This window comes from Hyperolius riggenbachi, chromosome 2, assembly GCF_040937935.1.
Source record: "Hyperolius riggenbachi isolate aHypRig1 chromosome 2, aHypRig1.pri, whole genome shotgun sequence".
Classification (NCBI taxonomy): domain Eukaryota; kingdom Metazoa; phylum Chordata; class Amphibia; order Anura; family Hyperoliidae; genus Hyperolius; species Hyperolius riggenbachi.
Genome location: NC_090647.1, coordinates 147,820,742 through 147,846,499, shown reverse-complemented (window position 1 = coordinate 147,846,499; position 25,758 = coordinate 147,820,742). Strand labels below are relative to the sequence as shown.

The following is a 25,758-nucleotide window of genomic DNA, read 5'->3' as shown; positions in this document are numbered from 1 at the left end:
TATAACAAAAATAACATATTTACTGTTTCTCTGTGATTGCACCACCCCCCCCCCCTCCCTCCAACAGAGCTCTCTGTTGGTGGGGTCAGTTCACCCCCCAGATGTTTGTTTACTTATTTGTGTATATTTGTCCATTTTTATTTTTATAAATATCTTTTTTTTTTATTATATATTTGTTCCCACTTCCCTCCCTCCGCCAGCCAATCAGTGTGATCAGCTGTCATAGGCTTCAGCTTATGACAGCCGATCACAGTCAGGTCTCCCAGGGGGACAGCTGTGTCACACGGCTGTCCCAAGTACAGCGCTGCTGTGGATCACAGTGCTGTACAATGTAATTAGACGGCAGTTTCGCTGTCTAACAGTCTCCTGAGCGGCGATCACCGCTCGGAGACTGAAGGTGGGGCGGAGCTCCACCTCCCAAGCAGGAGATGCACGCAATCTCCTGGAGTAGTCGGCTCCAAGACTTGACGCAGTTGGCATTAGCCTGTCCTGGGGCTGCCGCCACGGTCACGTCCATTGGCGTGACGCGGTCTTCAGGTAGTTGAAAATAGCCAAAAAAAAGTACCCCCCAATTTTTTTTTCTAAAAAAAAAAAAAAGCCCCTATATATCCCCCAATTTTATGTTGTCACCTGGTTTGAACTGCAGGAAGGTTTTTTTTTTTTGTAGCTGCAGTAAGGTCCAGTTCACACTTCAGCGGATGCAGAACAGAAACTGTAAGCGCATCTGCGAGGCGATGCTCTCCATCTGTTATGCATCCGCATGCAACAATTTACTCATCCATTCCGCGTCCACTCCTGTTTCGATCACTTCCGCATTGCCGCTCACCTGTCCCTCCGCTACCATTTGCTATTCAGCCCGGAGGCCAGCAGAAGCATGGGGCTCTCCATAGGCTGCGTCAGGCCAATTCTCCCTAGCAATAGCATGAACCAATAAGAATCTTCCTAGTTGCTTGGGGATACCCACTGATCTTTTGCAGCCCAGTGGAGATCCTCATGCTAATACTGGCCACCGGGCTGTGTAGGAGGGACAGAGCAGCAGCGAGAAATGAGTATTAAGTCACGACGGGGGACATGGATGTGGCAACTAGCCTAGTGAGAATGGACAGTGTCCATTCTCGTAGACTTTCATCGGACACATTTTCCCATCTGGTTCAGGAAAATGAGCTGAAAGTTAGGACTCTGCGTTCCGCAGCAAGCGGATCCGTGCTTTTTTTTTTTTTTTTAACAAGTGGAAGTGGAACCTATAAAGCTTATCTCAGCATGTGAATAACAGAAAGCTTCCTATTTCAGATAAGATAAGGACACGACAAACAGAAAGAAATTTAACCCTGCCTCGCTTTGAAGAGTTTCCACAGTGATGTAAGCCTGTTGTCTAGGTGATGTTTGCTGTGGGAGGGACAGTAAGCTGCAGCAGTAGGGAAGGAGAACAGACAATGCGCTGGTTAAAAAAAAAGGGGGGCAATCACAGAGAAACAGTAAATATGTTATTTTTGTTACATCACATGTCTCCTAAATCTGACAGTGAACACTACAAACAGGATAGGTAATTTCTTACCAGATGAGTTTCATCCCACTTTAAAGTGTATGGACAATCTCCAGGGTTTTAATCACATCAGCACATGTACTGTGTGTAAGTACTGATCATTTCATTAAAGTGAACCTTAAGTGTCCAAAAAAAAATGAGTTTTACTCACCTGGGGCTTCCCTCAGCCCCTTGCAGCTGATCGGTGCCCTCGCCGCGTCTCTGTGATCCTCCCATCCCCGCCGGCGACCACTTCTGGTTTCGCCGTCAGGACCAGACAGGCATGGGAACGCGAGTGATTCTTCGCGTTCCCAGCCAAAATATCGACCCCTATGCTGCTATTGCGGCCTCATTTTTTTTTGGACACTTAAAGAGAACCTGTACTGAGTAAAAATATTTTAAATAAACACATGAGGTAATTTCAAATTAACATTACATAGTTACCTTGCCATCAGTTCCTCTCAGAAGCTCACCATTTTCTTCTGACAATAATCCCTTCCAGTTCTGACAATATTTTGTCAGATCTGAAATAAATCAGTTGCTGTCAGTAAAATATCAGTTGCTGTCAGTTATAGCTGAGTGGACAACTGAAGTGCCCGGTAATGTCCATGTTTCCCTATGGCTCAAGCGGGCGATGTTACAGTTTAACTGTGTGCTGACCAGAAAGCTGTTATGGGTAATGACCATTTTCAAAATGGAGGACGGAAAATTCCCTTGATCACAGTGAACAAACAGGAAGCGGGACAGGAGAAAGACACTGAGGAGTAGACTACATGGAAGGTAAGGATGACTTGTGTATGCTTATTTTGACTTTTAATTTTCAGTTCAGGTTTTGTTTAAGTGCCTCTTTAAGTAGTTATCACCAGCAGATATTAGTATGCTAGAATTCGCTTGCTACATTTTTTTAAGCATAATAATAAAAAAATAAAAATAAATAAAAAAAAGTACAAACCTGTAATAAAGTGTTGATAAGTAGCAAATCATCAGCAGGTTTCCATCTCCCCAGATCCTTAGTGACTTGCAATGGCTGTTTACTCTTCTTTATCCTCTTAGTGATACTAGGACTGGGAGCAGGAGATGGCGGAGCTGGAGTGGTGATGGTCTTACAGATTTGCTAAAAGGCAGGAGTGACTGTTTTATTTGCAGAATGATACTAAACATTTACAGTGGCTTCAGAAAGTATTCAGCCCCCCTTCACTTTTGTTATGTTGCAGCCTGATGCTGCAACATAACAAATCATTCATAACAATCATTATTTTCTCATCATTCATCTACACTCAGCAACCCCCATAACAACAAGGTGAACACAGAACTGAGCAATTTTGTACATTAAATAGGGAAAACAACAAAAATATCACATTTACTTACAGACTCTGAAGTCTCTTTTTTTTTGTAAATGTTTTTGTCATAAAATCCTGTTAAGCATGATTGCCCAGTAGAATCACTGCATCCCAGTGGCAGATGAATAATTATAGAGGAACAGCCCTGCAAAGCTCCCGGGCTCGCTGGGTTTTACTGCCTAGAAGAGGCAAAGCTTTAAGCTGTAGCTCTGCTTCCTCCGCAATCAATCCCTGCTGATCGGCTGCACGATTTTCAGTTTTTTAAACCAAAAATTGTGATCAAGGTTAAGACGATCTTGAGATCTTTAGAGCTCTGGTTTTGCTGTGGTTTTCTCTGCCGCTGGTACATGCTCTGCGTATGCAAATAAAACAGAGACATTCCCCTGTAGATGCTGGAGTGGAGGCCAGTGAGGGGTTAACAAATTGGACCATGCCCCCTCCCTCTCCAGGTGAAAGAAAGGCTGTTGAATGGGGCAGACAGTAAAGGATGGCTGATCGTCCCCAGGAAGATGAAAAGAGCTGGAGATGTGGTCCCCTCACTGCCTGTCCTGTGTGCGTTGCTGGCTAAGGGGGGGGGGGGGGGGGGGGGGGGGGGCAGCTGCTGGCTGGACAGCTTCTAGCAATCACACAACTATTTCACTCATCACCCCTGAGCACTGATAGGTTACATGGAGAGTCAATGCTGTCATGTCACACAGTACTGAGCAGTGTATAGACAGCGACAGTGGCCTCAATTCACGTAGCATTATCAAACGTTTATCAAACACTTTATCAAACGTTTGATAATTTACATCATGGGTAAAATCTCATTTTAAATTCACTAAGGTGTTATATATTTATTGAATGTTTTACCGATAAAACGTTCAACAAATATATAACACCTTAGTGAATCCAAAATGAGATTTTACTCATGAGGTAAATTATCAAACATTTGATGAAGTGTTTGATAAACGTTTGATAATGCTCCGTGAATTGAGGCCAATGACTGATACTGCAGACATCACCTTGCTGCAGCTGCTGGCTGGACAGCTTCTAGCAATCACACAACTATTTCACTCATCTCCCCTGAGCACTGATAGGTTACATGGAGAGTCACTGCTGTCATGTCACACTGTACTGAGCAGTGTATAGATAGGAAGTCAGCTAGCTATATGTAGGGGAATATATAATCATATTCCCCCACCTCTACATATAGCTAGGTGACTTCTACTGGGTAGACGCTACAATGAATAGACAGTAAAAATCCAACATGTCATGTGGTACCCACTTTCTTTTTCTCATTGGATGATGGTTCACTGCCTGAACATCGTCCTGGTTCACCACCACTGGGACCACGTGCCCGTGTAGTAGATTTAGCAAGACTGCTTTCCACCAACTCATCATCAAATTTCTTTCGCTTAATAAACCTAAAAAAAATAAACAAAATCATTTATAAAAACACATAAAAAGTAAAACAAAAAACTAACTTTTTAAAACTCTTGTATCTATTGTTAGCTACCAGAGTACATAAATCTTCCCCACTTTTTTATCTGTATAGTTGCATAGAAATGATCATTCATCTGGCTGATTCTCCAGTGTGATTATAGCAGAGAGTGCTGAGTGGAAGGAATTTCTGAAAGCACACTCCTGTTCCTCCTTCATAGTGATGCATCACTCATAAGGTGGCCATACACTCGTTAGATTAGCAGCAGATATCTGATCTATCTGATGTGTTTAGGAACATTTTTTACTAGGAACAGATTTCAGTATGAAATCTATTGAAAATCGATCTGATGGCATTTGTTTGCCATCAGAATTCTATTAGGTCCAATGCAAAATGATAAGCCATCTCAACATATCCACCTAGATTTTCAATCATGTCAGATCGATTGAAATCGGCCGCAAATCGATCGATTTGCGATTGATCGATTTATTGATAATCGGCTGAGTGTATGGGTCCCTTTAAGTGGACCCCAGTTGCACGGCTTTCTACTGGCCTGAGCCAGCTGCCAGTCACTAATGGCAGCATGTTCTGACCAGTACAAAGCTGCGAAGTTCAGATCCACTTACAAGTTACCTGTCAGTCGTCAAAGTGACAAGTCACTAAAAATAAGAACACAAAGAGGAGCAGGAGAGTGCCTTCAGAACTTCCTTGCAATTGGCACTCTGCTATCATCACAATGGGAGATCAGCTAACAGGCCCGGATTTACATCACAGGAGCCTATAGGCACAAATGCCCTGGTGCTCTAGACTTCAACCTCCATGTACCTATAAACCCCCTGCCGAACCGCAGCGCAGCGCAAGTGAGCTGGCTTTTCCTGAGGTACCCTCAGTATTAAGTAGCTAGTGCTTTCTCAGACTGAAGGAAGATCTCGTCAGTGGAATTAAGAGAGCTGGGTGAGTAACCTCTCATTTACGCTCTGCTCGGGACTCTGCATAGGGAAGGAGGGAGGGAAGAACCTGTCCATCAGGCGCCTGTAGGCACGTGGCTACAGTGCCTTATGGTAAATCTGGCCCTGTCAGCCAGGTAATTATAATTATCTATATAGAGCAAAAAGGGGGGAGATTTATGTGTATCAACTACTCTAGTGCATAATAGGCACCACAGTTTTAAAGAGCAAGTGTGTGTCTCAGTACATTTAAAGGGAACCTTAACTGTAAAAAAAAAAAAAAAAAAAAAAAAGTTTTACTTACCTGGGGCATCTACCAGCCCCCTGCAGCCATCCTGTGCTCTCGCAGTCACTCATGGCTCCTCTGGTCCCCCGCTGCCAGCTAGTTTTGTTTTTGCCGACTGGGAGTCAGCCGGCCGCCCTGCGTACATTTTTACGCATCCATGCTGGTGCAGGAAGCTATTGCAGACATCAACAAGTAAATTTTTACGCGTTAAGGGTGTAATGCGTAAAATTTTACGCATTACACTCGTAACGCGTAAAAATGTACTTGTTGATGCCTGCAATAGCTTCCTGCACCAACAGGGATGCGTAAAAAAGTACGCAGGGCGGCCGGCTGACTCTCAGTCGGCAAAAACAAAACTAGCTGGCAGCGGGGGACCAGAGGAGCCATGAGTGACTGCGAGGGCACAGGATGGCTGCAGGGGGCTGGTAGATGCCCCAGGTAAGTAAAACTCTTTTTTTTTACAGTTGAGGTTCCCTTTAAAGACTCCCACCATTGAAAACCTTCCCGGGTGAGAATTGTTTTATAGATTTGTTAAACTTAGGGGTCAATAGGAACTGGCAGAGAGGGGGCAGCATCAGAGGAGTGGGAGGAGAGTTGGATGAGATGGGCAGCAGAGGTCAGTACCTGGCTGGCCTGACCATCCGCCTCTAATAATACTTTTAGCCATAGATTAGGGGCAAAGGAGCTAAATTCTGGTGCCCAATAGTATGGCGGGCACTGAGGGCTTATGGAATATACAAATTGCAGCATTTCATGCACGGAACCCCCAGACCCACAATTCTATTAGGCGCCTAAATGTAGCCTATTTGCCGCTAATCTCGGTGGTGCTTTAGGACACCCAAACTGACTTTCTTAACACAAACTACGGCTAGGAACCGGGGGAGGGGGGGGGGGGGGGGGGGTTGGTGTTAGGCACGCCAGGAGTCTTAGGGCTAGGCATTGGTAGAGGGAGGGTTCTTTGTGAGAGTAGGGTTAGGTTAGCCGTTGCAAAATATTAGTAAACATTACCAATATTTTACAACTGAAATACAGCAGTACAATATCGCTAATTAAATGCTAAATTTTACTAGCGGCAATCCCCTGCATCCTTTTTAACAGGCGCTTTTTTATTGCATGACTTTAAAGGACAACTGTACTGAGAAGAATATGGAGGCTGCCATATTTATTTCCTCTTAAACCATACAAGTTGCCTGGCAGCTCTGCTGGTCTATTTGGCTACAGTAGTGTCTGAATAACACCAGAAACAAGCATACAGATAATCTTGTCAGATCTGACAATCATGTCAGAAACACCTGATATGCTGCATGCTTGTTCAGGGTTTATGGCTAAAAGTATTAGAGGCAGATCAGCATGATTGGCAGGCAACTGGTATAGCTTATAAGGAAATAAATATGGCATCCTCCATATCACTCACTTTAGTTGTCCTTTAAATCCACTATACCCATTGCTCTGTGCATTTCTCCAACGTGTATAGTAAGTGATATAGAAGGACATAAGAGAATGCATTGATGTCACTGATGTTCTTAGTTATGTTCTTCAAATGCACTGGTACATACATTTTTTGCCTGCAAAGCAGATCCGCTCATTTAATGTCACCATATCGGATTTAGCACTGCAGCAAATGGCAGTGGTGTATAAGGTACAGTCAGCCGTGTGGGTATGCCTCTAAAAAAGGTAAAGCGAAAACACACAGAGAATGTTTTATGAAGCCAAGTGAGTGAACAGACAGGTGAAGCAAAACTGGTCCTTGATTGTAAGCTCAACTGGGCAGGTTTTGGTCTCCTCTCGTTTTATGCATGCATATCTGAGTTGGCATTTGCACTTCCTATGTAATGTGTTTCCATGTAGTGTGTTGACACTTTATACAGTAGTTATACTAATATTAATAAAATGCATTTATTTAAATCAGGAGGTCCCTGCTGCTGTATAAAAGATGCTCATAGTTTGCTTTGGATAAATTCTTGCGCTCTCATTTATTGGTCCCAATCTGTGCTACTAGATTTATTAAAGCTAATTCAAAGAAAGACTAGGGTAAAGTAGGAAAAAGTAAAAGGGGTCCGCTGTACTGAAGTTCTGATGCTATGTGGAAGCAGGGAGATCAGGTGCCAAATCCAAGCAGTAACCAAGGAAGGATATCCTGCTACACCAGATGCTATAATTAAGGAGCCACACTTTGCTCCAATACACCTGAGCTTTTATCTGTGTATTATGTCCGATTTTTCACTACTACCCAACCATCTGGTGTAGCAGGATATCCTTCCTTGGTTACTACTGGGGTAAAGTAGTGCAACTGCCAATAAGGACCAATCATATTCTTATACTACATTTTTACCATACTTTTTTTTTTCATCTTTCTCACGGAAGATAACTGTGCCCAACGTAATGTAAGTAATGGTTTGAGCACTAGTGGGTTGAGGTGCACAATGTCCTCTTGTAGTCCATAGATAGTACAATAAATTCTCGTTATGGTAAACTCTGATAAAGTAGACCTCTGGATGAGGTAAACTCGGTGCTCAGGTCATTGCAAATGCATCTGTATAAATATACAGTAGTTTACTGATATAGTAAACTACTTTCCCTGGTCCCTTGGAGTTTACTATAAAGGGATTCTACTGTAGTATGGACCAGCTCCTTTCAAAATGTAACAATCTTTATTATATTTTCTTACAATATATATTTTCTCCATATCAGTAAGGTTCAATTAACACATGCAGCAGATGCAAAACGGAGCGGTAAGCAATTCGCTTCATCGAACGTCAGCACTGTTTTGCATCTGCTACGCTTGTGCAGCAATCTGCTTTGATCACGGATACTCTGTGTCCACCAGTTCCACTGCTGCTGACTCTTCATCCCAAAGCTGGTAAGCCGATCAAAGGCTGGCAGGAGCATGGGGCTCTCCATAAGATTACAACAGACCTAACAACAAGAAGAATTTTTATTGGTCCACCATCAACCATTGAGGGCCCTCCCATTTCTCAGGATTCCCATTGGTCTTTTGCAACCCAATTGAGATCCCCATGCCTCTGTCAGCTACAGATCTGTTTCCAGGGACCAAGCAGAAGAGTTGGTGGCAGCAGCAGATCACAGGGACAACAATCACCACAGTTGGAGTGCGTTTTTAAACATCAATAATGAATTTTCACTGAATGATGTTGCGCACTATCACAAAGAGAAAAAAAAAAAAAGTTACGCAAAATCACTCACAAAAATTATTTGGTGGGTATCCGCCTTAACTGTTACTCTGGTTGGTCCCCATCTGTTTGTCACTCTTACTACTCTGATGTATCTGACATTATGGGCAATACAGTATCAGATCCGCTGTAATTAAAGATATTGCGAGCTGTAATATTTTGCAACTTGCACATTCGTGCCATTTTTTTTTTCACTCATCCCAGCTGTCATTATTTGCAACAGCCAGTGTTTACTTCCCTCCAGGGCATACCTAAGAATCTGCCGCCAGGAGATTTTGGAGCAGGATACAGTCAATATACGACTTACCCTGCTCCTGCACAGGTCCCGGTGGCGTTAATTACTATTCCCCCTCCGGGCCGCAATGGAGAGTGGGGAATAATGTAATTCGCCTGCCGGCGATTGCTGGCGGCCAAATTACAGAGTTTTAAAAGTAATTTGAACTCTGTCTTTTGACAGCGCCCAAGTTAATTAGTGAGCTCAGCTATAGCCATAATTCCTATTACGGTCTATAGTGGCGCTGGCTGTGCTCAAATTGCCTGTGCTGTTTTAACAACATTCACCTTCAGGGGGTTATTAGTTTTCCCTCAGGGAGGGGGGGTTATTAGTTGCCCAGTAATGGAGGGGGTTATTAGTTCCCTCTGGGGGGGGGGGGGGGGGGTGTTATTAGTTGGTCTGGTCACCAAGAGGAGGGCATACTAGTTACCTCCAGGGGGGGTCTTTGTTTTCTCCAAGGGGAAGAGGGGGGGGGGGGTATTAGTTGTCCAATAGAAATACATTGAAGTCAATGGTTAGGTTGCTCTTCCTGATGGCTATTCGTATAAATTATTACAACTGGTTGCAAAATATTATAAAGCTGAAAATATTTTCACAACACCACCAGCATAATACCCTTTGATTGATGGATCATTGAAATAGGGGGCTTCATAACTACCTTGATTTGCAACATAACCAGAGTATGCCGCAAGCTTGAAAAAGGATGAGCTCCTAAACACCGTGCATCGCTGTGCCCTGGTATACTGCTTGCACTATATTGATAGTGTTTAAGATGTTTTACTGATTTTAAGAAAATGCAATAAAGATTGTTACATTTAAAAGGTGATGGTCCGTGTTACTATACACGGATGGATGACACATGGGAGAGTAAATTACCTTGAAGAGCTCCTCCTTTTGGGAACGAGGCCAGATCCCTGGGAGAGGCTCCTCTTGTGTCCGGCTGACGAGTCCTCATCCTCAGAGCGACTAGCGCAAGCCAGCAATGATTCCATCTCTACCACGAGTGCCGAGCGAACCCAACCAGCAGCGGACCACTCAATCCACCATACTGCCCACCTAATCCTTTGTAGTGTTGTCCGGATCATGAACGATTCGGATCTTTGATCCGAATCTATTTTATGAGTCGATCATCCGAATCATCAAAATGAACGATTCGGATCGCAAAAGGGGTGGGGCCAGGAGCGACACGCCCCCTCTCAGCGGGCAGCGGGGTCCTGGAAGCAGGGATCGCTCTGTTGGATGGGAGGCAGCCTTGCAGGGAGACAGGTAGATAAGAGAGAGGGGACATGGGTGCCACTGCCAGATATGTGTAGAGCACACATACTGGCTATAACGTGCTGCTCATTATAGGCTGTCTGTTCCGCAGTGCTGCACAGTGAACACATTGGAAACTTTTGGCTCATCACAGCTCAGTAACTTTGCAGGCACTGTGATTGCTGGGCAATTATATGATCCTCCTGCACTCGGCACTAAACAGCTGCACTTATCTTCTGGGATGCTTTCTTTCACTGTGCGACCTTTTCTTTCAAAGTGTACAGATGAACATATAGGTGAAATATATGTAAAGCATATGACTTCAGCATGTGGGTATTACGTGCAAACATTTCTGCTCTCTGCTCGTCCCTCCTCCCTTCTCTGTCCACTCCCTGCCCTCTGTCCATCTTCTCCCCTTCTCTGTGTGTCCACTCCCTCCCCTTCTCCTGTCCACAGACCTGTCCTGCTGTTCATTTCACCCCCAATGGTTCCGGTAGTAAAATGATCCGAGATTCGGATCAAAGATCCGGATCTCTTCAATGATCCGATTCGAATCATCCGGATCATTGAAAAGATCCGAACTTCCCATCTCTAATCCTTTGCTTCGCTTGTGTACACCTACACCACCAGCCGCCCTATTGATCCCCTGACGTCACTTCCCGAAAACAGGACACTACTTCCGGGAGTTACTGCAAACGCGAATTGTCTTCTTTCAAGCAGCCATTTTGCCGTAGTTCTCTGAAGCAATTTCCTAAGATATGTTGTCATTTGTTTACTTCAGACATTAACATTTTTGACATTTAGTTCAATTGAGGAACAAGGAAGAAAAAGGTGCAAAACTGAATTTGATAGGACTTCAATTGCTCTTTTGTGGGTTTGTACTTCTGATAAACTGTTCTCCCCACAGCTTATTGCATGGGTTTACCCTGGCACTCCGGTTTCCTCTCATATCCCCCAAAAAACATACAGATAAGTTAATTAGCTTCCCCCTAAAATTGACCACAAACTACACATAGCTCCCAACTGTCCCTTTTTCGGAGGGACAGTCCGTCCCTTTTTGGGAGCCCTGTCCCTCTGTCCCTCTTTCCTCCTCATTTGTCCCTCTTTCAGGACTTTGTCACTCTTTCTATGTAAATATACATATTTCTCTATTAAAAAAATGTGTTTGATTGACTCTAAACTTTATTCCCATCCTTTAAATTGATATATTACTATTTTTAAAATGTTAATATGAAGGAAAATGAACCAGGATAGAAAGGACCAGTGTGGTTTGAATTATAAAACAACATATTTTTCTTATTAAATCTTTATGGTATGTGTGACTAGGGGTGAGGCAGGGGCGTGATCAGGGGTGTGGAAGGGGCGTGATCAGGGGTGTGGCAGGGGCGTGGCTTAAGAGTCCCTCTTTCTCATCTCAAAAAGTTGGGATGTATGCTACAATACATAAATGACATGATACATACATAGATATGACATATGACTATGGTAGGCAGAGCTGGTTCTAGACAGGCACATATGAGGGGGCAGTAAAAAATATGAATGGGGGCATCATGTTCGAGGAAGTTTGCGGCGTGCGAAAAATGGTCATGGTCATTACATCATGTGGGCGTGGCTAACTAATGTAGTTATACCAGCTAGTGTAGTTAAAAAATACATATTTTTTTTAATGGTAAACATCAATCTTGTTGGCTCAGGGAACATACAGTGCTGCCCATAATTATTCATACCTCTGGCAAAGACAGTCATGGCTAAGACAAAGGAGCTCAGTGAGGACCTGCGGCTGCACATTGTGGCTGTATTGTGGCTGCTCACAAGTCAGGAAAGGGCTATAAGGCCATTTCTAAATGTTTTCGAGTTCCAGTGGCTACAGTGCAAAGTATTATTAAAAAATACAAGATGTTCCACTCTGTGGAAAATCTCAGAGGAAGTGGTTGGAAGCCAAAAGTGACACCTGTGCTGGTCTGGAGGATAGTGAGAGAGGTGAAAAAGAATCCAAGGATCTCCACCAAGGCCATCCTGGTGAATGTGGGCTCTGCTGGTGGCAATGTCACAAGGCAGACAATCGAATGGACACTGAACACTGCTGGGTTCCACGGATGCAGACCAAAGAGGATGCCACTTCTCCAGATAAGGCACACAAAAGCTTGCTTGGCCTTTGCTAATGCTCATCTGGATAAAGAAGAAGACTTCTGGTCTTCTGTGTTATGGTCAGAAGAAACAAAAACTGAATTGTTTGGTCACAATGATGTTTCCTTCATTTGGCGTAAAAAAGGAGAAGCCTTAAACCCAAAGACAACCATCCCCACTGTCAAACATGGTGGTGTGAACCTAATGCCTTGGGGGTGTTTTTCAGCCAATATACCAGGGAACCTAATCACAGTAAACGGCACCGTTAAAAAAGAAAAATACACAAGGATTCTCAACAACAACATAAGGCATAAAGGTTAATATGCTGTATTTTTCACAGCAAAAAGCATGTTGACTGAGACTCTGTCTGGGACTGGCAGTGGCCCTGGCCCAGTGGCCCATCTGAGTGATCTATCTAACTGACTGCCTGCCTGCCTGGCAGAGCAGACTAGATGCAGCTCAGACAGCGGTGGCAAGCAATCAGTGTACAGTATACTAGTCTGTAGTACTGTACAATGTACAACAACACAGTTTGTGTGTAACATAACACACACAAAATGGAGGAGAGGAAATTAGGAGAATGTGCACACTGCACAGTGACAGGTGCACGCAGTGAGTCAGTCTCAGTCAGTTCGACAATAAAATAAAAAACAAGTTGTTTTAAACAACACAACAGAACACTGTCTCTACTAGAGAGCAGAGTGCAGAAGCCAGCAATCAGAGAGTCACTCAGAGCAGCGAACAGAGTGTGAGCACAGCAGTGTCTGTGACACAAATGGCGGACGGGCAGGCTGGCATGGCGTATATGCTCTCGCCGAGTCAAGTGTATGACGTCATACGCCAAAATGAGGACTCGGGGGAGTGAGGACCAATTGAACACAGCTGAGCAGTCATGTGACTGAGCAGTCACATGACCACTGTGCACCTCCCTCAGATGATGCGCCGTCTCCTCGCCTCGCTAGCTCTGCGTTCCTCAACCAGGAAACAGATGGAGGAGGCGGCCGGGCTTTTCCAATTTGAGCGACTTCAGTTGTGGGGGCAAATTATTTATTTAAGGGGGTGATGCCACCTCTTGCCCCTGCGTATAGCTGGCTCTGATTGCAGGGATTAGATTGTGAGCCCCTGTGGTACAGTTAAGTGAGGAGACCATATACTATGTACAGTGCTGCGGAAGGTATTGGCTATATATAAATACTAAATAATAATAATGTAGAGTGACCATATTTTTGTGGGTCCAACCTGGGACGGGGGGGGGGGGCGTGGGGGGGGGGGGGGGGCGGCGCGCGCAGCGCGCCGCGGCGAAAAGTGGGAAGGAGTGAGGAGCACGCAGCGGCGAAGACTGGGGGAGGGGGGCTGCCGAAAAAATGGGCGTGGCCATGACATTGTATGGGCGGAGCTAACGTAATGATGTAACAGCGAGGCATAAGAAAGCAGTGTTTACGCCATGATGTGGACAAACGAGACTTTGTATCATGGGTGTGCAGAAACTGTGTGATGCTAATAGTATACCGTAACCACAAAGCAGCAAACATAGCCATCTATGACCATTAAATAATAAATGCAGTAACAGTTACCCCGGACACCAGAAAATAAACGCAATAGGCAACATGTCAGTATAAAATAAATGCAATGCGGGCAAACATGTCAGTACAAAATAAACGCAATGCGGGCAACATGTCAGTACAAAATAAACGCACTGCGGGCAAACATTTCACCAGAAAAGAAACGCACTGCGGCCAAACATTTCACCAGAAAAGAAACGCACTGCGGGCAAACATTTCACCAGAAAAGAAACGCACTGCGGCCAAACATTTCACCAGAAAAGAAACGCAATGCGGGCAAACATTTCGCCAGAAAAGAAACGCACTGCGGGCAAACATTTCGCCAGAAAAGAAACGCAATGCGGGCAAACATTTCGCCAGAAAAGAAACGCACTGCGGGCAAACATTTCACCAGAAAAGAAACGCACTGCGGCCAAACATTTCACCAGAAAAGAAACGCAATGCGGCAAACATTTCGCCAGAAAAGAAACGCACTGCGGGCAAACATTTCGCCAGAAAAGAAACGCACTGCAGGCAAACATTTCGCCAGAAAAGAAACAATGCGGGCAAACAATAACATTTCACTAGAAAAGAAACAATGCGGGCAAACATTTCACCAGAAAAGAAACAATGCGGGCAAACATTTCACCTGGAAAAGAAACAATGCGGGCAAACATTTCACCAGAAAAGAAACAATGCGGGCAAACATTTCACCTGGAAAAGAAACAATGCGGGCAAACATTTCACCAGAAAAGAAACAATGCGGGCAAACATTTCACCTGGAAAAGAAACAATGCGGGCAAACATTTCACCAGAAAAGAAACTATGCGGGCAAACATTTCACCTGGAAAAGAAACAATGCGGGCAAACATTTCACCTGGAAAAGAAACAATGCGGGCAAACATTTCACCTGGAAAAGAAACAATGCGGGCAAACATTTCACCTGGAAAAGAAACCTAATGCGGGCAAACATTTCACCTGGAAAAGAAAGCATTTACTCACCTGGCAGAGAGAAGTGTCCGGCCTCTGGCGCGCTGCTCCGTCCCGGGACCGTCTTCCTCCTCCTGCTCTTCTCTCCCGCGCTGACAGGGCTACGGCAAGATGGCGCCCGAAGCCCTGTACTAGTGACACAAATAGGTCTCCAGTACAGGGCTTCGGCAGCCATCTTGCCGTAGCCCTGCTCGCCTGCCGGTGTCGGAAACAGACACCGGAAGAGGAGGCTGGAGCGGGGCTGCGGGCAATGAACTGGCACGGCGTCTATAGACGCCGCTGCCAGTTCATTGAGGAGAGAGTGGCCAGAGTCCCGAGGCCGGGACGTCCCGCTGCTGAAAGCGGGACGTGTCCCGGGACCTCATTAAGCCTGGGACAGCGGACCCCGAATCCGGGACGTGTCCCGGGCAATCCGGGACGTCTGGTCACTCTAAATAATGATAATAAACAGATCCCCTACTAAACAAAAATAGTGCATGAAAGCAAAGTGAAAAACCTTGTCTGCTATGACAAAAATTTTGCACAATAGCTATAGTAATCCCAACTTTATTGAATCAGATAAAAACAATACAGATAGTCATCTGGCATGTTTCGAACACGCAGGTCCTTAATCATAACACAAAATGGTGCATACAATGAAATATTTTTTATATGCCTTTCTCCACTGTTGCTAGTGGTAGCCTGCCTATGTTCCGACTGTCCCAACTGTGCGCTGTGCAGATTTCTGTCAGTCTAGGAACACACTAGGCAGGATCACTGGCATTGTGGAATTTTTGCCCATAGCCATGGGACATACCTGACTGTTTTTGTGTGTGTTTTCTCCACCGAAAAACGTATTAATTCGGCCTCTTCCACACTACATGTGATTCCGATTTGCGATTTTGAATCGGTACTGCATGCTGTGTTTTTGTTTTGATAGCATCCAGGGAAAATCAGAATTCCAAATCAGAATTGCAAATGGGATCTGCAGTGTGCAGGGGGCCTCAAGGTGAGAACTCATGTTAAACTATGGGCTAGTTCACACTTCATGCCTTTTTGGCACACAGAAAATAAAAAACGGACATCCTGCAGGATAATTCTGAACATTTTGTTAGTTTCCTCTATCAATTACATTAGCTGCTGAAGAGAACTTGAGGCAGGTTATTAAATCTAAAAAAAGTACACCGAGGCATGTTCCCATTTGCAGGACATGCTTCTGTGTGCCCTGATCGCCGCTCTACGTGCCCAATTATGCGCCCCGCTAGCCCCACCGGAATTCTGAATGGCAATAAGCTACAGGGAAGGGGCTTCCCACTGCAGGCTAAGGAACACCTTCCACCTGCGCCTTTAAACCGGCTTTAATAGGCTCTCCACTGCCTGCTCCCCTCCTCTCCCCCATCCCCTCCACGTCAATCAGCGCTGCGCTCTTATAAGAGATCACATGTGCTTCCTCTCCAGCGTTGTGACCCCTTAGATCACTGACGTGAAAATTATGGATGGCAGCAGATGGGAGCAATGGGGGGGGGGGGAGGGGGGGGGGATTGCTGACCCTGTGCCTCTAATACTTTTAGCCATAGACCTTGAACAAGCATGCAGCGGATCAGATGTTTCTGACATTATTGCTGACAAGATTAGCTGCATGCTTGTTTCTGGTGTTATTCAGACACTTCTGCAGCCAAAAAGAACAGCAGGGCTTCCAGGCAACTGGTATTGTTTAAAAGGAAATAAACATGGCAGCCTCCATAGTCTTCTCACTTTAGTTGCCCTTTCAGCGTATAAGTGCATGTTGTTCTCTGCGTGTTGTTTCTGGTCTTTGCTGTGCTGGTTCTACCAAGACGATATGTACTTGTACATGGAGCTAGATAAATAATTCTGCTTTTGAACATCCATAGATCGGGTGTAATGCTGTAAGTTGGGCCCCTTCAGTGGAACCTGGTAGTTTAGTGGATCAGCCCTCTGGACAGAGGCCAAATCACATCAAGAGATTTGTCTCTGGTGGCTGTGACAACCTGGTAAAGATCTGGAGGTGAGTCAGAGTTCTCTTGACAGGGCAGTGGTGGAGAGTAGAGATGGGCTGAACCTCTGATTTTAGGTTCGCGAACTCCGTTCGCGAACCTTCGCGGAAGGTTCGGTTCGCGGAAAAGTTTGCGAACCGCAATAGACTTCAATGGGGATGCGAACTTTGAAAAACAGAAAAAATTATGCTGGCCACAAAAGTGATGGAAAAGATGTTTCAAGGGGTCTAACACCTGGAAGGGGGCATGGCGGAGTGGGATACTTGGCCAAAGTCCCGGGGAAAAATCTGGATGTGACGCAAAGCAGCGTTTTAAGGGCAGAAATCACGTTGAATGCTAAATTGCAGGCCTAAAGTGCTTTCAAACATCTTGCATGTGTATACATCAATCAGGGAGTGTAATTAGAGTTCTGCTTCACACTGACACACCAAACGCACTGTGTAACGCACCGCAAACAGCTGTTTGCGTAGTGACGGCCATGCTGGACTGGTGCGCACCGTGGCGAGAGTGTAGGCCGTGGCGGTTTTCAAGCCCATATGGTCGCCGGGCTGTGGTAGCTCAATGATAGAACAACAGTGACTGTCCAGCTGATCAAATTTGGTCTGACCACAATGAAGCAACAACCTTATTATCTTCTTGTATGTATGTAGGCATAGGTAGGTGCCTCAGTAGTTAGCTAGACATAGGTAGGAGACCCAGTATAGGTAGGTAGGCATAGGTAGGAGTCCCAGTATAGGTAGGTAGGCATAGGTAGGTGCCTCAGTAGTTAGCTAGGCATAGGTAGGAGACCAAGTATAGGTAGGTAGGCATAGGTAGGTGTCCCAGTAGTTAGCTAGGCATAGGTAGGAGACCCAGTATAGGTAGGTAGGCATAGGTAGGAGTCCCAGTATAGGTAGGTAGGCATAGGTAAGTGCCTCAGTAGTTAGCTAGGCATAGGTAGGAGACCCAGTATAGGTAGGTAGGCATAGGTAGGTGTTCCAGTAGTTAGCTAGGCATAGGTAGGAGACCCAGTATAGGTAGGTAGGCATAGGTAGGTGTCCCAGTAGTTAGCTTGACATAGGTAGGAGACCCAGTATAGGTAGGTAGGCATAGGTAGGTGTCCCAGTAGTTAGCTAGGCATAGGTAGGAGACCCAGTATAGGTAGGTAGGCATATGTAGGAGTCCCAGTATAGGTAGGTAGGCATAGGTAGGTGCCTCAGTAGTTAGCTAGGCATAGGTAGGAGACCCAGTATAGGTAGATAGGCATAGGTAGGTGTCCCAGTAGTTAGCTAGGCATAGGTAGGAGACCCAGTATAGGTAGGTAGGCATAGGTAGGTGTCCCAGTAGTTAGCTTGGCATAGGTAGGAGACCCAGTATAGGTAGGTAGGCATAGGTAGGTCCCCTAGTATAGGTAGGTAGGCATAGGTAGGTCCCCTAGTATAGGTAGGTAGGTAGGTGTCCCCGTATAGGTAAGTAGGTGCCCCAGTAGTTAGGTAGGCATAGGTAGGTGTCCCAGTATAGTTAGGCAGGGCCTGGCTGGCACAGTAATAACAATTACCAAGGTCCAGCTGCAACAGATAGGGCTGTATAATGTCAGTGTCAGTGAGCAACACACAAAAAAAAAAACACATCAGGAAAACATTAGCTCTCAAAAGAGCTGTTGAGGGGTGCTATTTTAGCAATAACAATTAGCCAGGAGCAAGCCAAGAGCCTAACTAATCTTTCCCTAGGAGAAAAAATCTGCAGCAGCTCTCCCTAGTCTGTCTATTTGCAGCAGGCACACGAGTGAGTGTCAGGGCCAGCAAGCCTGCCTTATATAAGAGGGGGTGGGGCTCCAGGGCTTAGTGTAGCCTGAATGGCTACAATGTGCCTGCTGACTGTGATGCAGAGGGTCAAAATTGACCCTCATAGTGCATTATGGGGCGAATCGAATTTCCGCAAAAGTTCGCCTGATCCAAGCAGGCGAACGCGAGCCACTAAAGTTCGCCTGGAACCATTCGCCGGCGAACCATTCGGCCCATCTCTAGTGGAGAGGAGACACCTCTTTACAAATGAGGAAAATGTTCAGCACTCTCTCCTTTCCTACAGGGAGGATGACAATCAATGGAAGGAAGACCAGAAGCTGGAGGCGCACAGTGATTGGGTGAGAGACGTGGCCTGGACTTCCTCTATTGGCCTCCCTACAAGCACTATAGCCAGCTGTTCTCAGGTAAACAAGAAGAGTTTTCTGTTCTGTACAGCTGCAGTAATCCACCTCTGTTGTAACACATCATTGTTGGGTCTGTCTTACAGGACGGCAGCGTTTACACCTGGACATGTGACGATGCTGCCATGAGCAGCTGGATACCAAAACTACTGCATAAATTCAATGATGTTGTGTGGCATGTGAGCTGGTCCATCACCGCCAACATCCTGCCTGTGTCCGGGGGAGATAACAAGGTGCTTAGCCATGTCCGTGCACACCGGCCCTTGTGAATACAAAGAAGAGCTTTTTTGGCCCAAGGAAGGCTGAGCCGGTGCAGTATGAATGCAGCTGTTTTGCTAAACCCTTTTCTTAAAGGGACCCTAAAGTGAAGATAAAAAAAGAGTTTCACTTACCTGGGGCTTCTACGAGCACCCAGCAACCACTCTGTGCCTGCGCCGTCACGGAACGATCCTCTGATCCCCCGCAATGACTAAGTTTCGATTTCATTGACAGAGACAGTAGCTGGCCGCTGCATCTGCACGCTGTGTTTGTCCTCGAAACACACTCTCGCTACCAGGGGCATCCTGCACATGTGCAGTACGAGATTTTCTCGTACTGCAAATGCGCGGGGCGCTCCTGGCGGGGGGGGGGGGGGGGGAGTGTGATCGAGGACGCTCACGATCAGTCACCAAAATTGAAACCTAGTCACTGCAAGGGACCGGAGGAGCGTTCCGTGACAGCACAGGCACAGACTGGCTGCAGGGAGCTTGTGGGAGCCCCAGGTAAGTAATTTTGACTTTTGGTTCCCTTTTAACCACTGCACCTCCAATGGTTTTCCCCTTAAAGGAGTTATCAGGGATTTTTATAGAAAATAAACGCTACTTACCGGGGGCTTCCTCCAGCCCCAAGCTCCCAGGACCTCCCTCGCCTCAGCTCTGCCTTCAGCCGTTCGCCGGAGCTCCGACCCGGTCCCCGGCGATGACATCAGAGCGACCTCCAGTCAATCACCGCCACATGGGCCAGAGCGGACTGCGCAGGCGCAGAAGCAATTTTCACGTCATTGCTCCTTCCATTCATTCGCCTAAAACTTTATTACTACTTATCACAACGAAACAATCTGTTTCGTTGTGCTAAGTTTTTTTCCCCACCAATTAGGCTTTCTTTGGGGGTACTTTTTGCTAAGAATTATTTTATTCTAACTGCGTTTTAATTGGAAAAAAACCATTATTTCTCAGTTTAAGGCCATTATAGTTTTAAAATTATACATGCTACCGTAATTAAAACCCAAAGATTTTATTTGCCCATTTGTCCCAGTTATTGCAATGTTTAAAATTTTCCCTAGTACAATGTATGGTGCCAATATTTTATTTGGCAATAAAGGTGCATTTTTTTGTTTTACGTCCATCCCTAATTACAAGCCTATAATTTAAAAGTAACAGTAATATACCCTCTTGACATACATATTAAAAAAGTTCAGTCTTTAAGGTAACTATTTATGTATTTTTTTTGTTATTGTACATTTTTTACTTTTTTATTATTATTTTTTTGCAAAAATTTTTGGGGGTCAACTATTGGGGAGTGTGGGAGGTAAGGGGTTAATTTAAAAAGTAAAAATAGGTCTTTTTATTTAAAAAAAAATGTTTTTGAATGCAATTTTACTATTTGGCCACAAGATGTCCTCGCACACAACTTCTGTATGTGTAGTATTACTACGCAAAGAGGAAGTTATGCGTGGATGTGTAAGTATCAGTTTTGTGAATGACGGCGCCGTCTTATAGACGGCGGCGGTCATTCACATGGGGACTTTGATCAATGAATGGAAACCGTGTTCCTATTCATTGATCTCCCGGCTAACGATCGGTGGTGGTACTGGGGGGGGGGGGGATTTGTGTGTGCACAGCAGGGAGGAAGTAGTAGCTAGTCCCTGCAAGAAGTTATGGGAATTTGCAGGGACATAGTTACTCTTCCCAGAGGAGAGGAAGTGGTTAAGTATTGAAACAGCGCTGAAGGTTTTTCAGTGCTTCCTGTGCTCCTGACTTTCCAACTCCAAAATGATTTTGATTAATTGTTGTATATTGTTGAAAGAAGCTTTAACCTTGCTGAGGTCTCCATCTCAGAGAATGTCCCTAACTTTCTGCTTCAGCAGGGGCTGTTTAAAACCTTTAAAGAGAACCCGAGGTGGATCTTCGAGGGGCAGATGGGACACAGAGGCATGTCCTCTGCCTAATGACATGGCTCTGTGTCCCCCAACTGCCGCTCTCTGCCCCCCACCGCAGCGCTATAGCCCCGAGTTTAGTGACAAGATTTGTTGCTAACTCGGAGGTTAACACAGGGAAGAGGAATTCACTGTTCAAAACGCCCGCCAGGGGCGTTCCTGCAGGGTTTCCTGATATACCATTGGGCTCTCTCCCTGGCTGCGCCCCCTGCCGCTCCCCTGCCTCCTTGCATGCTGTGAATGAGACACATGGCCTCGATTCATAAAAGTGCCTGCGAGCGGGGAAACACCGCTGTCGGTATTTCCGCCTTCAGGGTGGTAATTCATAAACATTTAGCTAGTTGTGACAGGCGTGCGGAGATACTCCGCTGTAGGCAGGCGTTAGGCTGTCGGGAGACATGCGGAAGCAGGGGAAGCAGGCGGAGTCCCTCCGTGCGGTGTTCTCTCTGCAGCTGCTTGGGAGGTCTGTCCCATTCACTGCAATGTATTCCGCACGCTTCTCGCCACATCAGAGGTAGCGGTAATACCCGTCCGCATACCGCTACCTCTAATCTTTATGAATTGACATTTGTTACTTTTGCTGTGATAATCACCGCGCAAGGCGGTGATTTATCACTCTGCTCGTGGATGTCGGCTTTTCATGCGGAAAAAGCCTTTATGAATACAGATTTGGCTGTGTGGTCGGTAAAGTGAGCCGTTTTCAGCATTTCCTCATGCGGAAATGCTTTATGAATCGAGGCCTTAGTCTCTCAGTGCAGCATCGCGACCCAGAGGTCACAAAAGTGAAAGTGGGCCATTGCAGCCCACAGGAGCGGCATTTTTTGCGGCTACCTGAATTCGCTCAACCCAGGTAGTCTACTTTTTTTTTTTTGACCACACCTCGGGCTCTCTTTAAACCATTTTTTATTTACATAAAAGAGCATTTGAACAATTTGAAAGCATTATTAAGTATTCCCAGTGGGTGAAATCATTTATTTTCACAGCAGAGAGCCGTAGAAGCTTGCTTATCTCTGTGCATCAGCAAAGGCAAGACTCTCCCTGTGCCTGTGTCTTCACTCTGCTTCCCTCATTTTCTGCTGAAGATGTTGCTACAGCAATATGTCTATTCAGCAGAGGGAGGGGGACAGATGGAAGACACAGACACAGGGAGATTCTTGCCTTTGCTGATGATGAGATAAGCAAGCTTCTACTGCTCTCTGCAGAAAAAATTATTTTACACACTGGGAATGCTCAAATGTTTTTATGTAACAGTTACTGAAATGTTAGTTTTGGGGGTATAACCCGCTTTAATGCAGACTCTCATGTGCCGTGGAGCCACTAGCCTGCATGTTAAAGCGGATCCGAGATGAAAAACTAACTATAACAAGTAACTTGTCTATATATCTTATCTAAAGTTTAGATAGTTTACATAGCATATCAAGCTGCAAACAGCTTCAAAAGTTTATGATTATTTATTCCTGTGATACAATGAGGGCAGCCACCTTTTGTTTGTTACATTGCCATAGGCTAAGGACTGGAAATGCTATCAGCTTGCCTGTCTATAAATCAGTCCCCTCTCCTCCTCCTCCCTCCTCCCCTCTGCCTCTGAAATCAATGGCTAGTAACTTCCTCCTCCTCCTGCCCAGACTGAGCTCACATAAGCCCTTGCTACAGTGCCAAGGCACTGTGAAAAGCTGTGGGCCAGGTGTGTTTAGTTTATAGGGAATTATTAAAACAAAACAAAAAAGTATTTGGCTTCAGGAATGCCCTATAAACTACATGTAAGGAACACAATTATACAATGAGTAAAAGTTTATCTCAGATCCACTTTAAGGTCCATCCATACTTTTCTATTATGTTTTTGTTAGGCTTAGAAGGTAACAGCAGGCTCTGTATATGTGTAACTGCTGTTTGACTTTGCATGATAACTTCTGACTGAAAAAGTGTATGACACAGACATTGTCTGAGACCGCCGCTCAGGAGGTCTGACGTGCAGGTAGTGGTTGGCAGAAGCTGCTGAGCAGGAACCTGAAGTGAGAGGGATATGGAGGCTGCCATATTTATTTACTATTAAACAATACCAGTTGCCTGGCTGCCCTGCTGATCTAGTTGGCTGGAGTAGTGTCTGAATCACACACCCGAAACAGGCATGCAGCTAAATTTGTCAGATTTGTGTCAAACATCTGATCTGCATGCTTGTTCAGGGGTTATAGCTAAAAAAAACATTAGAGGCAGGGTATTAGCAGGACAGCCAGGCAATGTGTACTATTAAATATGTCAACCTCCATTTCCCACTCACTTCAGGTTCCTTTTTAAAGTAACCCCTCTCTGATAGGCTGAATAGCTGAATAGGCTGAATAGCATATGGGCTCTAATGCTGGGCATACATGGCTCGATTTTGCTGCTCGATTCTCTCATTCGATTCCGCAGCTCGTGTTTCTTATCTTTTTCCATTGTGTTCAATGCAGAATCGAGCGCCGAAACGATTAGGCAGGAGATCGGACAGGTCAGAAATTATCTATCGAGCCATCTAAATGGCTCAAAAATGAACCGTGTATTCCCAACATAAAGGCTCATACTGTTATGCTTGGTGGTATATCCTCCACAGTCAGCACGTCGTGTATATCCCTGACGTGAAGGAGGTACACACGCTAGCACAAGGAACCAGGATATCCCCAGTTTAGTGAAGGAGAGGACTGACTCCAACAGGAGATGTGGCGCACAGAGCAGGCGTAGATCCGAACAGCCACAAACAATCCTTTCACTATAGTGGCTCAGCGCAAGGTAGCGCTGAGCGCATAAACCAGAACTCAGAAGATCAGGACAGGTAACAGAATGAACGTTTGCTTAACTAGTCACTGCTTAACCATTTCCCGACCGAGGTGATAGAGATCTACGCCTTGTTTTGATGGGCTCCTGGCTGGCAGGGCGTAGATCTCTATCACCGGCGCCGCCGCTCCCCGCCGCGATCATGCGCACCGAACCGGCTGCACTTAGCTGTCTTATGACAGCTAAGGCTTCCGGGTATCGGCAGGAGCCGTCACTGATTGGCTCCCTGCCGTGTGATCGCTGTGAGCCAATCACAGCGATCACCCTCCGAAAGGCAACATAGTTGCCGTTCCGCCTCCCTCTCCCTGTCACTGTGTGGGTCTTGTGTGACAGGGAGAGACGCACAGCCTGCAGCCATGACAGGCTGTGCGACTTTAGTGTAAATAAACACTTTTTTATCCCGATCTCCCCCCCCCATGTATCCCTTGATCCCCTCCCAACCACCTATATATATATATATATATAGAGATCTATATATAGATAGATAGATAGATAGATAGGTAGATATTTATATTTTACTGGATTGTGATTTTAACCACTTGCCAACCGCCCCTACCTAGGGGCGGCGGCAAAGTGGAGCCCGCAATGACCGCAATACGCCGATCGGCGGCGGCTCGTTGCGGACTAGCTGGCCGGGGATCGCACGCTGGATGTGCCCACCCGCGACGTCAACCCGCCGGCCAATTAGCAGCGCCGGCGGGTTGTTAACCCCCGATCTGCCGCATGTAAAGCGGATAATACGCTTTGTAATGTATACTATATAATTAGTATTATACAGGCTGCCTCCTGCCCTGGTGGTCCCAGTGATCGAGGGACCACCAGGGCAGGCTGCAGCCCTCCTAGTAAGCACCCAAGCACACTGATCCTGCCCCCTGATCGCCCACTGCACCCATCAGACCCCCCCCCCCCCTGCCCACCCCTCAGACACCTGTTTGCACCCAATCACCCCCCTAATCACCCATTAATCACTCCCTGTCACTATTTCAATGCTATTTTTTAGATTAGGTCCTAAACTGCCCCCTGGGGTCTCCTGAACACCCCCCTCAGATCCTCCCTAGACCCTCCCCCCTGTGTACTGTATACATCTATTCTCCCCTATAATCACCCACTGATAACCTGTCAATCACCCATCAATCACCCCCTGTCACCACCTGTCACTGCCACCCATCAGATCAGACCCTAACCTGCCCTTTGTGGGCACCTGATCACCCACCCACACCCTCAGATTGCGTGCAGACCCACCCTCAGATCACCTCCGAAAGTGCATTGTTTACATCTGTTCTCCCCTCTAATCATCCACTGATCACCCATCAATCACCCCGTCACCACCTGTCACTGCTACCCATCAGATCAGGCCCTAATATGCCCCCTGCAGGCTTCTGATCACCCGGCCAAACCCTCACCCGCCCCCACCGCAGTGACAGAATATTTTTTTTCTGATCACTGCTGGTACGACTTAATTGCCATGTCCAGGTCACGATTTGAGAACATCCGGCGCTTTCTGCACTTCAGTGCCAATACAACCTGTCATCTAAGAGGCCACCCTGCTTATGACCGGTTCCACAAAATTCGCCCCCTCATAGACCACCTGTCATCAAAATTTGCAGATGCTTATACCCCTGAACAGTCATTTTGAGACATTTGGTTTCCAGACTACTCACGGTTTTGGGCCCGTAAAATGC

At 45.9% G+C, this 25,758-nt stretch overlaps 2 protein-coding genes across 2 annotated transcripts in view; one reads left to right on the top strand and one right to left on the bottom strand.

Moving 5' to 3' along the window:
* The window catches only part of MCRS1 (microspherule protein 1), a 42,367-nt gene extending 31,483 nt beyond the window's left edge, over window positions 1–10,884 (bottom strand). The window contains 4 exon segments of the mRNA XM_068267660.1: window positions 2,475–2,636; window positions 4,130–4,268; window positions 9,860–10,050; window positions 10,840–10,884. Coding sequence (XP_068123761.1) covers window positions 2,475–2,636; window positions 4,130–4,268; window positions 9,860–9,975 — 417 coding nt within the window. The 5' untranslated portion in view covers window positions 9,976–10,050; window positions 10,840–10,884.
* A 1,667-nt stretch (window positions 10,885–12,551) lies between these two features.
* Window positions 12,552–19,510, top strand: LOC137544877 (protein SEC13 homolog). Its single transcript, XM_068265974.1, has 4 exons — window positions 12,552–12,557; window positions 16,767–16,900; window positions 18,957–19,077; window positions 19,161–19,510. Exons 1-4 carry the CDS (start codon window positions 12,552–12,554, stop codon window positions 19,341–19,343), a joined length of 444 nt encoding a protein of 147 aa, XP_068122075.1. The 3' UTR covers window positions 19,344–19,510.
* The last annotated feature ends 6,248 nt before the right edge of the window (window positions 19,511–25,758 follow it).